The following is a 12,527-nucleotide window of genomic DNA, read 5'->3' as shown; positions in this document are numbered from 1 at the left end:
CTTTATGTGATGTACTGTTCATTCCTATTACCTCTTTATAGCTGTTTTGTTAAAGTTCATACCACAAAGACCTGTAAAAGAAATTTATGACTCCTGGGGTTTCAGCAAATTCTAAATAACCATAACATGAACATGGAGCATTAATTAAAGACACGGGAGTCTAAGTTATAACAGAGATGCTGACATTTAAGCCCCTTGCACCATATAAATTAAAATCGGTATGACAAACAGTGAGTAATTTGATGGTCAGAGGTTCATAATAGATACCTTAATATCTTTGTCATGAAAAACAGTCTGTCCTTGGTTTAACCCATGCTGAACAGCCCAGGGGTCTGGTTCATAAAGCACGACACTGCCTAAACATTTTTGCAATAATTCATATGTCGGTCTGGGAATAGCATTGAATATGATTGAGACTAAACAAACATTCAGGAAAATTGTGAACTGAATGTATTAATGCTAAGATAAATCCACTGTCATCCATGTATCTGGTTCAGCTACACACTGCAGATTTTAAGGAATCCACTGATCCAGCATCACTTATAAAACACAATTCATATTTGTTTATTTGATTACTAGATAAGTTAGCACAAGTCATTCGCAAGATATCTGTACCATCAAAACCTCAAGTTTCTGGGCATAATAAAGAGAAGATGCCCCTGCCTTAATCTACCTACATGAGAAAAGGCAACACATAACCTAGGCTGGTCTTCATTATATAGTTTTTCACATTGCAGAACATAAATGTTCAGTGCTATGATCCTTATGTTCACATAAGGAGTGACATCCAAAGAAGCTGCTGGATTTCTGTTGAGACATGTTATGAGATTCATTTAACTAGTGCAGACGCTTGTATCTGAGCTGGGCATAGCAGAGACCTTCTGTAATGCACTGGTTAATAGGTTAAGAAAGAAAAATAGTGTTAGAGCACTGCAGACACTCCTGCTAACATCACACTGAATAATTATAGCTTTTGTTCTTTGTTATAAATATTGTAAAAGTCTCTCTAGGAAAAAAACAAAGTTCCCCTATCCCCAAGAAATTAAAAGAGTAGGCCATTTAAAAGAAGGAAAAAAAAAAAAAAAAGAAAAAAAAAAAAAGGATACGAGTGTTTTAAGAGGCATTTATTTTAGCTTGCATGATATAGCCTTTGGACTTGATAATTCCTCTGCTTTTAACAATGACTGAATATCGGAGAATCCATAAAGGAATCCATTTATGTGCTTTGACATTCTGGATGCTTTCCCAAAGAACTTCTTGGAACCTTGCTTCACAAAGTAATTCTTTTGGGTCTTTATTTCACTTAGCAACCTTATGTCAACCTGTTTTGCAAGTCCTGTAAGATCAGGTGGCATCACACAACAGGAAGCTTGATTCACATGATTACTACTGGGTTTCACCTGTGCCCACACATACAGCTGTTCTAACAGCATTTTATCAAGGTCAGAGGTACTTATGGTGGTAATCTTTTTATTTTGAACCAGACTTTCAAGTTCTTGCCAAGAATGTTGCAAATACACTGAGAGGCTAGTTCCATCTTCAATAGGAGGTGGGGCAATAATGACTGAATCTAACTGAGCAATCCCAAGGGCTGAACATGCCATGTCAACTTCATCTCTAACTGATGAAGAGTTTGATCCAATGATGAAAAGTTTTGCTGATACTTTCAACTCATCCCTTTCTTCAGGATTCATTTTTTCTACAGCTTGAGCTACAGTACATTCTGGAACCTCCACTATTTCCTGATTCAGATCTTGTCCTGTCTTTGAGCTCCATTCAGTCAGTGTTTTCTGAATGAAGTCCTGCACCTCCTTGCTGGGGGTGGCTAGGCACTTCTTGCAGTTGAGCAGGTTTCCAGTCTGCAGGTTGAGGGTGACTAGGGGCAGGCAGCTGAGGTTACTCATGCCTCATGTGCCTGCACGCCACCCATCACCAGCTTCGGCCCACGAGCGGCTGAGGTCACGTGGCCTGTTCAGCCTGGAAAAGAGGAGGCTGAGGGGAGACCTCATCACAGCCTACAGCCTCCTCATGAGGGGGAGTAGAGGGGCAGGCACCGATCTATTCTCTTTAGTGATCAGCAATAGGTCCTGCAGGAATGGTGTCAAGCTGTGACAGGACATGTTCAGGCTGGACATCAGGAAGAGGTTCTTCACTGAGAGGGTTGTCGCATGCTGGAACAGGGTCCCTAGGGACATGGTCACAGCACCAAGCCTGTCAGAGTTTACGAAGCATTTGGACTGTGCTCTCAGACCCATGGTATGAATTTTTGGGTAGACCTGTGTGGTGCCAGGAGTTGGACTCGATGATCCTTATGGGTCCCTTCCAACTCAGGATATTCTGTGATTCTATAATCAGTAGAAATTCATGCTTCTGAAATGAGAATCACCATATCTTGAATTAAGTATTTAGAGCAGACTAGATGAACAGAATAAATGAACTAACCATTCAGTGGACAAAGAATTGGCAAGATGGTCACGTTCAAAGAGTTGTTCTCAATGGCTCAATGTCTGGGCAGAGACAGTGATGAGTGACACTCCTCGGGGGTCTGTACTGGGACCAGTGTTATTCAAGTTTGTTAGCAACATGGGCAGTGGATTTGAGTGCAAGTTTGTTGATGACACCAGCCTGAGTGGTGTAGTTGACATGCTGGAGGGAAAGATGTCATCCAGAGGGACCTGAACATAGGTACACCCAGAGGTGGGCCCATGCAAACTTCATTCACTTCAACAAGACCATGTGCAAAGTCCTGCATCTAACCTGGAGTAATCCCAAACATGAACACAGGCTGGGCAATGAGAGGATTGAGGCCAACCCTGCAAAAAAGGACTTGGGAGTATTAGTGGATGAAAACCTGAATATGAGCCAGCAATGTGTGCTTGCAGACCAGAAAATGAATAGTATCCTGGGCTGCATCAAAAGAAGTGTCGCTAGCATGTTGAGGGAGGTGAGTCTTCTCCCTTCATCACACTCACAAGACTCCAGCTGGAATTCTGGGGTCCCCAACATAAGAAAGACATGGACCTCTTAGAGTGGGTCCAGAGGAGGGCCATAAGGATGATCAGAGGGCTGGAGCACATCTTCTATAAAGAAAGGCTGAGAAAGTTGAGGCTGTTTAGCCTGGAGAAGTGAAAGCTCCAGGGAGATGTTATTGTGGACTTCCAGTACTTAAAGGGGACAACAGAAAAGCTGGGAAGAGACTTTTTACTGGGGCATGTAGTAATAGGAAAAGGGGTAATGGTTTTAAACTAAAAGAGGCAATATTTAGGTTAGATAGAAGAAGAAGTAATTCTTCAATATGAAGGTGATGAGGTACTGGAAAGGCTGGCTAGACAAGTTGTGGATTCCCCATCCCTGGAAGTGTTCAAGGCCAAAGTTGGATGGGACTTCTGGCAGCCTGGTTTATTGGAAGGTGTTTCTACCCATACTAGGTGAGTTGGAACTAGATAATTTTTAATGCCCCTCCCAACTCAAACCATTCTGTGATTCATAGAATCACAGAACAATTAAGGTTGGAAAGGACCTCAGGAGGTCCTCAAGTCCAATGTCATAATAAAGCCGAATTACCTTTGATTAGGTTGCTCAGGGGCTTCTGTACAAAATCCTATAAGTACTGATTCTTTTCTGTTTGATGAAGGAAGTGACTAAGGTAATGAGTCTGAATGTCTGTTAGAAGAAGCAAGTACTGCATGTTATAAACCATGTATATATTCCTATTCTCTTGCAAATGACAGCTGAAATGGGGGATATAAGGGAATATAAGTTATCTAACTTCTCTTCATATTTTCAGTGAAGTAGCAATCAGGAACTTTATATTAACCATGGGGCAGTATATTCCAAAATATCTGTTCCAATTGCTTACAATAGCAGAAGTATGCTTTTAACTGCATATCTAACAGCTACTTAAGTTGCAATTGTCTTTGCAGATATAGTTAAATATTTTGTTCCAACATAGCAAAAAGAAAACTTGTGACACGTGCAAGAGATATACCCAGATCACCTATGTGTCCCTCTAGGAAGAGGAACACCAGCAGAGCAATTATACCACTCCAGGTCTGATAATCTGCTAATGGTTCTGCTATTTTTTACTGCTGAGCTGGGCCAGCATCCTATGAAGACTTTTTCTGCTGCAAAATCTTAAGATGTAAATGGAAAACAAGGCGGTAAGCAGAGGCTGGCTTGCAAACTCATTAGAAGTTCTTCACCTTTACCTCAGATTTGTTCCATCACTTTCCTTGCATATCCTTCCTGCTTTGTGCTGCTATTTAATATCCCACTAGTTGTGTAATTTCAGCTTCCAAATTGAATAAGATGTTCCCTCCAGTGGAACCCTCACCTTGATAAATTGCCAAATAGTAATTATTATTCCTTCCAGAGCCTGAGATATGGAATCATGGCTGTAATTTCCAAGGCCTGAGAGCTGAGAAATTTATGCTATGCTTCTCTCCATCGAAGTTTTCATCTGAGATCATATTTCAAGCCCTTTCCTTTGATGATATGATTAAGATAATTCCTTTATGAAGTTCAAGCCTCTGTGAGATATTCAAGAAGGAACCTGATAGTTCTTAAGCTTCATTTGCTTCCCCTATGAATATCAGCAGTGGATGAAGGGAAAAAGCAGAGATAGGATGCATGACAGTTTCAAATGCTCCTAATTTTTTTTAATGTTAATTATTATGGTAGCATCTGCTGGCCTCAAATATGGGGCCTCTGTTCTTGTAAGTACTGTATAAATGTAAAGGAAGAGACTTTTTTTTTTTTTTTTTTTTTTTATTTCCCTTCAGCAATCTTGTCTATAACAGGATATATAGATAGATATTATTAGCTTGTTTGCTTTTTTCTTTCTTTCTTTTTTTTTTTTTTTTTTTAATCAGATGCTGATGTGAAACTTAGTGAGATTCACTTGTTGAGAAGATTACTGTGCCAAATTCAACAGTGCTTGTACTTAATACCTTTTCTGAGAAAGCAGAAGAATAATAGAACCAATATTGTTATACATATAATCTGCATTTTCCCATAGCATATATACCCCTGGATATGTAACGTAAAATTTACACTTTATTCAGATAGGACCATACTGTATTATTTTGGTATTCCTCATCCAAAGACATCAACTAGATTAAGAAAGAGAGTTATGTTATCTCAATTTTACAAACGTAAACAGGCATCTAACAAGACGTAGCTGAAGATATAGAGAAAACCTAGCCTAAGTTGTAAAAAAATAAAATAAATAAAAAGGAAAGAGTGACTAATGAGATTTTAAATAGCTATTTGCCTATAATTTCTGTGTTTAATATCAATGTACTGTCTGCATCAGAGTTATCTCATTTACCTTTAGATATTAACTTTATACAGGTGACTTTCAACCCTTAGTCCTCCTGAATAGTGATTTTAGTTGCCAGATTTTTACTGTAGAATCCAGAGACCACAATGCCAGAGCTCTGTCTAATGGTATACCTAGCCCATTTACGTTAGTCACTGGCAGTCTCAGGAGGAGAGCAAGAAACTCTCTGATAAAGTTTTGTGGAATAGTCAGACCACACAGACTTACTCTAACCCTTCCAGTTACTGACTGGGTATGCCCTGAACTGGAATGTTTACTTTCTGTTTTATATGTGTACGTCGTATATGAAGTATATTCGAAGTGTACACAAAGTACTTCCTTCAGTACTTCTAAATGTTCTCATTTTCAATAATATGTTTAAATTCCTTTGATATCCTCAAGCTACAGTGTAAGGATTCAGACTAAATCAGCAAAGATGCTACCATCCTGCAGACACAAGCATGTCCCATATAGGTATTTCATCATGAGCATAAAACATACTTGGATTTAAAAACTATTTTACTATGAATTGGGTAGGGGCTACATCCATTCCTATTACTTCCAAATATATGCTCAAATATTATTTTTACAAGAAAACACTTAAAAACTCATTCCATCAGTGATGGAGGAGATAAAACATCTCTTATTATATGTGTGATGTTCAATTTAGGGGGGGGGAAAGTGTCTTGCTGTATTAAATCCTAATCTAAATAATAAGTATATTAAAGCTTTCTTTCTGTTATGATCCTGTTTTATAGGCTCATTGTTCATGGCATGGCCTTACTGCTCATGTATGTGACAGATGAACACATTCCTACCACAGTCTCCACTATTTCCATAAATTGTGATTATAGATTGAAATATGATATGGCTCATTATTTATCTGTAGCTTTGAAATTTTCTCAAGGACATTTTTTCCTTCTTTGGTGTTACTTTGTTTTAATGATTATGAAAGGCCGTAGAAAAACAAATAAGCAATCCAAAGTCATTTCTTTTACCATGTAATGGGTTGAGGTGTACCATACTGTCCCTTCTTCAATACGCAGCATTTCCTGGTGCAGAGTAATCTCAGTATTTTACTCATTGTTTAGGCTTCAAATCATCAAAGCATTTAAACACATACTTAACTTTAGTGCCTGATTAAGTGCCACTGGAATAGGATTTAAGCACTTGCTTAAAATTAAGTGGGTGTTTACATGCTTTGCTGAATAAGGATGAAATGCTAAACTGAAATCATATTTGTGTCTGAGTGGAAATTGTTCCCAAGTTTTTACTAAAAAAAATGTTTTGATGGTTTGTTTGTCTGTTTGTTTCAGGATCCAAAAAAAAAAAAAAAATCTTAATAGCATAAAAAGAACGCAACAGATTTTGCTCTCCACTGACACAATATGACAATTTGTGAAAACATCCAAACAAAAAAATCTTTTATTTTCTGTTAGATTATTGGTTGTGAAGACAAATCAAAACCTGCTCTCTCCCTTTACTTATGACCTCACGCCATCCTGAAGTCTTTCTTCAGGAATTCTTCTAACTTGACTTGGATTCCTTAATTTTTTTAGGCCTTTTAGACATTTCCATCATTGTCTGAATAGCTCTGGACACCTGACTGCAAACTCTATGTTCATTTTGGGACCCACATCTTCCACTTCCCAATCCCTCTACCTGTCTGCACTTGGTAGTTTATCCAGTGCCAACAAAGGTAATGTAATAACATTAGTGAGGCTTTGGGCAAGCCTGGCTTCTGGACAATTTCTTGGTTCAAATCCCATCTTTTCAGACTGTCCAGAACACATTTGCTGCCATTAGATGCAAACAGCTGGAGATGGTAAGGTCAGTGGCAAATTCCTGTAAGATTTGTTAAGGCCCACATTTCCGTTTAAGGTGTCTGCTACATTAACAGACTGGTAGTGGAGTTGGGGAATGAGGAAAGGGAGCACATTTTTAATCTTTGCTTCCCATTTCCTTTTTCAGTATATTAGGATAATATTTGGAAATATTTTTAACTAATATTCTTAGGACGTGTTAGTAGGCATTTTCATTGATCAGCATTTACTATTCATATAAATTTGGTGGGACAGGAAAAACAAAATGCTATTTATGATTCCTGCTATTTTGGTTGCTGTCAGTATTGCCAGAAAGAGAAAGCTTTTTTTTTTTTTTTTTTTATTTTCCTTTTTTTTTGCTCTTTATCACGCTGCCTTACATTCTTTTTCCCTCTTCTGTCCTTCAAGAAAATTTTCCTTTTATTTATTTTTGCTCTATCCAAGAGTGGCAGCTGATTTTGAAGTGTCAGACTCTTTTCTTGTTGTTGATGTTTTTTTGTTTGTTTGTTTGTTTTGCTTTGTTTTGTTTTGTTTTTTGGATGTTACCATTTATTGCAAAGAGGATAAAATCAATGTGACATTTCCAGAACAATGATAGATGAAAATGATGAGTGGTCTTTAAACGCAGAAGGCTAATTTTTAAAAATGTCACTAGTGTACTATTTCAGAGTTTGTCAAAGATAAAACAATAAAAGTTATAGATATGAAAACTAATAATATTTCACTGGGTAAGCTACAGATAAGCAGACTGTACAGTATACAAGTTCTATATGCTTCTAAATATAATATGATAGAAATGCTGCAGAAAGGACAGCATTAAATATAGTTACTTTGAGTTATTTGATTAGATCTTTGTTTACGAAGACCTTGATTTCTAAGGCTATGACCTTGCAATCAGTTGTTCTAGGAAGGACTACTGGGCTGGCATTTTATACTATGGAGAATTCACATGGACTCAAGGGACTGTGATTTGATGGCCAGGTTTTATGAGTTGCCTGAACAATACAGTTATTGTGCTTTTCAAGCTATTAGTGTGTCACAGTGTGAGTTTCAGATGCTGAAAATTGTTCTTTACTCTGAACGGGTACTGCTTCTGATAAACACCCTCCCTTTGTGGCTTGTTACCTACAGTAACCCATGCACATAAAGCAGAGGAGACTCTTGATACCCTGCAGCTCCAACAGACTTTAACAACAGCTTGTGTGCACGTATTATTACTATTTAATTCCTAGTTATTTCACTTACAAGTCATGGATGAAAATCTAGTCCTGAAGGCAGAGACCTTCCCCATTTGATGTTATTGGTGAAGCTATGAGAAATTAGTCAACAGTATCAGCTCTGTTCTTAAGTTAATATTCACAGGCACAAAGAGCTGGTGTGATTCAGTCATGCTAATCTGCCACAAGCACTTCAGTGAATAGGAGGAGTACAGGGAAGCAGGAAGTGAGCATCAGCAATAGGGCCCTTACTTGAAAGTACTTAGGTGATTAGCCCACATTTTATAAACAGAGAGATAGGAATATATAAAATGTTATGCATCCACAGAAGGGGAACTAATACACATGTGCCAACAACTGGACATGAAAAGAATCCTAGGTCTATAGTGACTTTGGCTAGATTGTCACAGTTAATTTATATCTAACATAGTAAAAGGTGTTTTATTAACTAACCCAAGAGGTCTATGACATGTCAGTAAATAAAGTTTCAGGATCTCTATGAAACTTAACTTATATTTGAATTTTTCTCTGAATGTTTCTCTATCTCAATAGTGTATTTATGTAGTTTTAGCCCAACTGGTGTAGTTTACAAGTAGCTGAAAACCAGATGTCAGTATTTACCATATTTACCATGCTCAAATAGATGCCTTGTTTTGAAGTTGTGAAATACTGAAGTTAAAAAAAAAAAAAAAAAAGAAAAGAAAAATCACACAGCAGCTTAAGCTTGATGTTGGTTTTACAACCTCATTTGGGGGAAAAAATAACTTCACAGTTTAACTGCAGATTAAATCTGGTCTGATTCAGCTCTAATCATCTCATTAGAGGCAAATGAACATAAATTGTGAATCAACTTGGAAAGAAGGGTGTTGGAAGATTTATGATAACTCCTCCCATCACTACACTAGACACATACATTAACCAAAATGGGCCCAGAGAGTTGTGGTAAATGGAGTCAAATCCAGTTGGAGGCCAGTCACTAGTGGCGTCCCCCAGGGCTCGGTGCTGGGGCCGGTCCTCTTTAACATCTTCATCAATGATCTGGACGAGGGCATTGAGTGCACCCTCAGTAAGTTTGCAGATGACACCAAGTTAGGTGCGTGTGTCAATCTGCTCGAGGGTAGGAAGGCTCTGCAGGAGGATCTGGATAGGCTGCACCGATGGGCTGGGGTCAACTGCATGAAGTTTAACAAGGCCAAGTGCCGGGTCCTGCACCTGGGGCGTAATAACCCCAAGCAGCGCTACAGGCTGGGAGATGAGTGGCAGGCAGAGAAGGACCTGGGAGTGATAGTGGACAGTCGGCTGAATATGAGCCAGCAGTGTGCTCAGGTGGCCAAGAAGGCCAACGGCATCCTGGCTTGTATCAGAAATAGTGTGACCAGCAGGGCTAGGGAGGTGATCGTCCCCCTGTACTCGTCTCTGGTGAGGCCGCACCTCGAGTACTGTGTTCAGTTTTGGGCCCCTCGCTACAAGAAGGACATGGAGGTGCTTGAGCGGGTCCAAAGAAGGGCGACGAAGCTGGTGAGGGGCCTGGAGAACAAGTCCTACGAGGAGCGGCTGAAGGAGCTGGGCTTATTCAGCCTGGAGAAGAGGAGGCTCAAGGGCGACCTTATCGCTCTCTACAGATACCTTAAAGGAGGCTGTAGAGAGGTGGGGGTTGGTATGTTCTCCCACGTGCCTGGTGACAGGACGAGGGGGAATGGGCTAAAGTTGCGCCAGGGGAGTTTTAGGTCAGATGTTAGGAAGAACTTCTTTACTGAAAGGGTTGTGAGGCATTGGAACAGGCTGCCCAGGGAGGTGGTGGAGTCACCATCCCTGGAAGTCTTCAAAAGACGTTTAGATGTGGAGCTTAGGGATATGGTTTAGTGGGGACTGTTAGTGTTAGGTTAGAGGTTGGACTCGATGATCTTGAGGTCTCTTCCAACCTAGAAATTCTGTGATTCTGTGATTCTGTGAAAATACTGGAAAAAGGATATAGTAAGCACCTGTTTAAGGCCATGTTTAACCTTGTTCAGCTCTATAAAGACACAGTCTGACTTGAGAGTTGATGAATAGTCTTTGAATTAAAGAATTGAAAAAATGGCAAATTCAAAGGTAGGCCTCATGTTTATAATGATCATGTTCAAAAACAGCTGTGTGAAGTCATACGGCTATGTTTAAGTAACTATTTGTTGGTACTAAATTTAAATCTGTGCAATATTTGCATCTAGTTCTGGCCCACTGCAAGTCACCTGAAATGTTTCTAGATGTTCACTTGTCTGTATAAATGTGTTTCACATATTTTCCGTTAGCTGAAACCTTTGAACAGCATATAAATGTGACACTGGGATGGTCTGTCACAGGACAATTAATCTTCAGTGTCAGGGGTTTACTTCTAGATATTTCAAACCAAGATGTGAATGTTAAAACAAAATATACTTCCTTCCTCTAGCCTCATTTCTGTGTTTTGAAAATAAATTTGGTATATATATTGGTATAGTTAAGTATTCTTAATTGTTATATAAAAGTATTTAATGTTACCTCATATATATATAGGTTTCGTTTTCTTGGTCTATTACAAATCTTAGCTTATGCATGAAAATATGTGTTTAGAAATATTTTCAAAGAAAAATTCTCTATAGAGGTATTAACTGACTATTCTTTTTTTGCTTCATTAATATGTAACATCACATGTACTTATTACATGAGGATGTGCCTGTTCTTTTCACAAACACCTGCTCATATGAGATATTTTGCTTGCCTTTAGTCCTACTAGAAATGTTACAGATGGATAAAGAGAGTAGTTGCATAGCAAGCCCTGATTAATCTTTGTAGGCCTAATATGAAGAAGAAAATCTAAAAAAATCCAAATCCAAGAAAATCCAAGATTCCAAGAAATCTTCAGGAATATGATACAGTGTGGGGGATTTGTAAAGGGTGGAGTATACAGAGGACAGACCAAAACTTCAGAAAACAAAAGCTAACAATTGCTGTCAGTCTGCATTTACCACATGGGAAATTAGGTCTATGCATCAATCACCACTGGGGGAATATGAAAAGAGGAACCCTGACACAGTCGTGGTTATATTGCTAAATGTAGTATTGTTCTTTTAACCATAGAAAGGTCAGGACTTCCCAATTACACACACATTAAACTTGCATTTTCTATTTATTTATTTATTTATTTTTTAATATATGAATATCAGCAGTAACAGCAACCTAATTTTTCCTCTCTTGCTGTGTTAATAGAAATTGCTAAGTCCTTTCTGCTGCTATTTCACATAAAATAAAAGAAATAAAATAAAAAATGCCAGCCATAGGTAGCCACTGAGGTGGGGATTTGAATTATTTAATTAAGCTAAGTAATTTTCAGTTAAATTTAAGTTATAGCAGGCAAATATATATATATATTACTGAAACTAAGAAAAGAGGACTTTCTCAAATAAAAAGTGATGGGAATCCTTAGCTACTACTTCTACTACTGCTAATGACACCTATGCTGTTTATAATTTGACATCAGTGTTCAATTTGCACAGCATGAATGACTTTTGCAATCTCCAGAAACTCACCAGAGATACTGTATATCTTTGGAATGTAGCCCTCTGAAGTATTTAAAAATATTTGACTTTGAAAAGGACATTCAATTTTATTTGTAATATAGACCAGAGGATAAATATTTATATATATTCTATTTCGTATCAAAAATGAGAATTCAACAGCCTACAGTTCATTGGATTTTAGTATGCGAATTATCATTTTAATTGTGATTTTACAGTTTACATCATTCCAATAAAAATAAGCCTGCCTTAGGAAACAGTCTTCATGTTGAATTATTTGCCCAAGGGAAAAAAAAAAAAAAAATATTTTGATCAATAAAAAGCAGGGTTCTTAGGATCAGGAACAAACACTGTGTTCCCAAATTAATAAGAAAGACATTCGTTTCAGCAGGACTGGACATCTTAAAAGACTGTCTCTAGTGCACCTTAGAGACCTCAGTTTCAGGCTGGCTTGATGTCCTAATTGATTGCCTTTGTTGTAGAGTGTAAGAAACAAAGCCTCAGAGAGTTTTCCAGACTGAGGGAAAGAGGTGGGTGAAGGGAACACAAGATACCTGCTCAATAAACAGTAATGATTTTACTCCAAACTGGGGGGGCAATTCATTGACCTCTGGTGATATGACCTCTCAGAAAT

General features: G+C 38.2%; 1 protein-coding gene across 1 annotated transcript; it reads right to left on the bottom strand.

The window, feature by feature from the left end:
* Positions 1–884: 884 nt before the first annotated feature.
* LOC118156044 (glutamate--cysteine ligase regulatory subunit-like) lies at positions 885–1,904 on the bottom strand. The gene is given in 2 exon segments (XM_035309790.1): positions 885–1,299; positions 1,302–1,904. Coding segments are annotated over 2 exon segments (789 nt in total). The 3' UTR covers positions 885–1,113.
* Positions 1,905–12,527: the final 10,623 nt, after the last annotated feature.

The sequence above is a fragment of the Oxyura jamaicensis genome, chromosome Z (genome assembly GCF_011077185.1).
Source record: "Oxyura jamaicensis isolate SHBP4307 breed ruddy duck chromosome Z, BPBGC_Ojam_1.0, whole genome shotgun sequence".
Classification (NCBI taxonomy): Eukaryota; Metazoa; Chordata; class Aves; order Anseriformes; family Anatidae; genus Oxyura; species Oxyura jamaicensis.
This window is presented reverse-complemented; position numbering and strand designations above follow the sequence as displayed.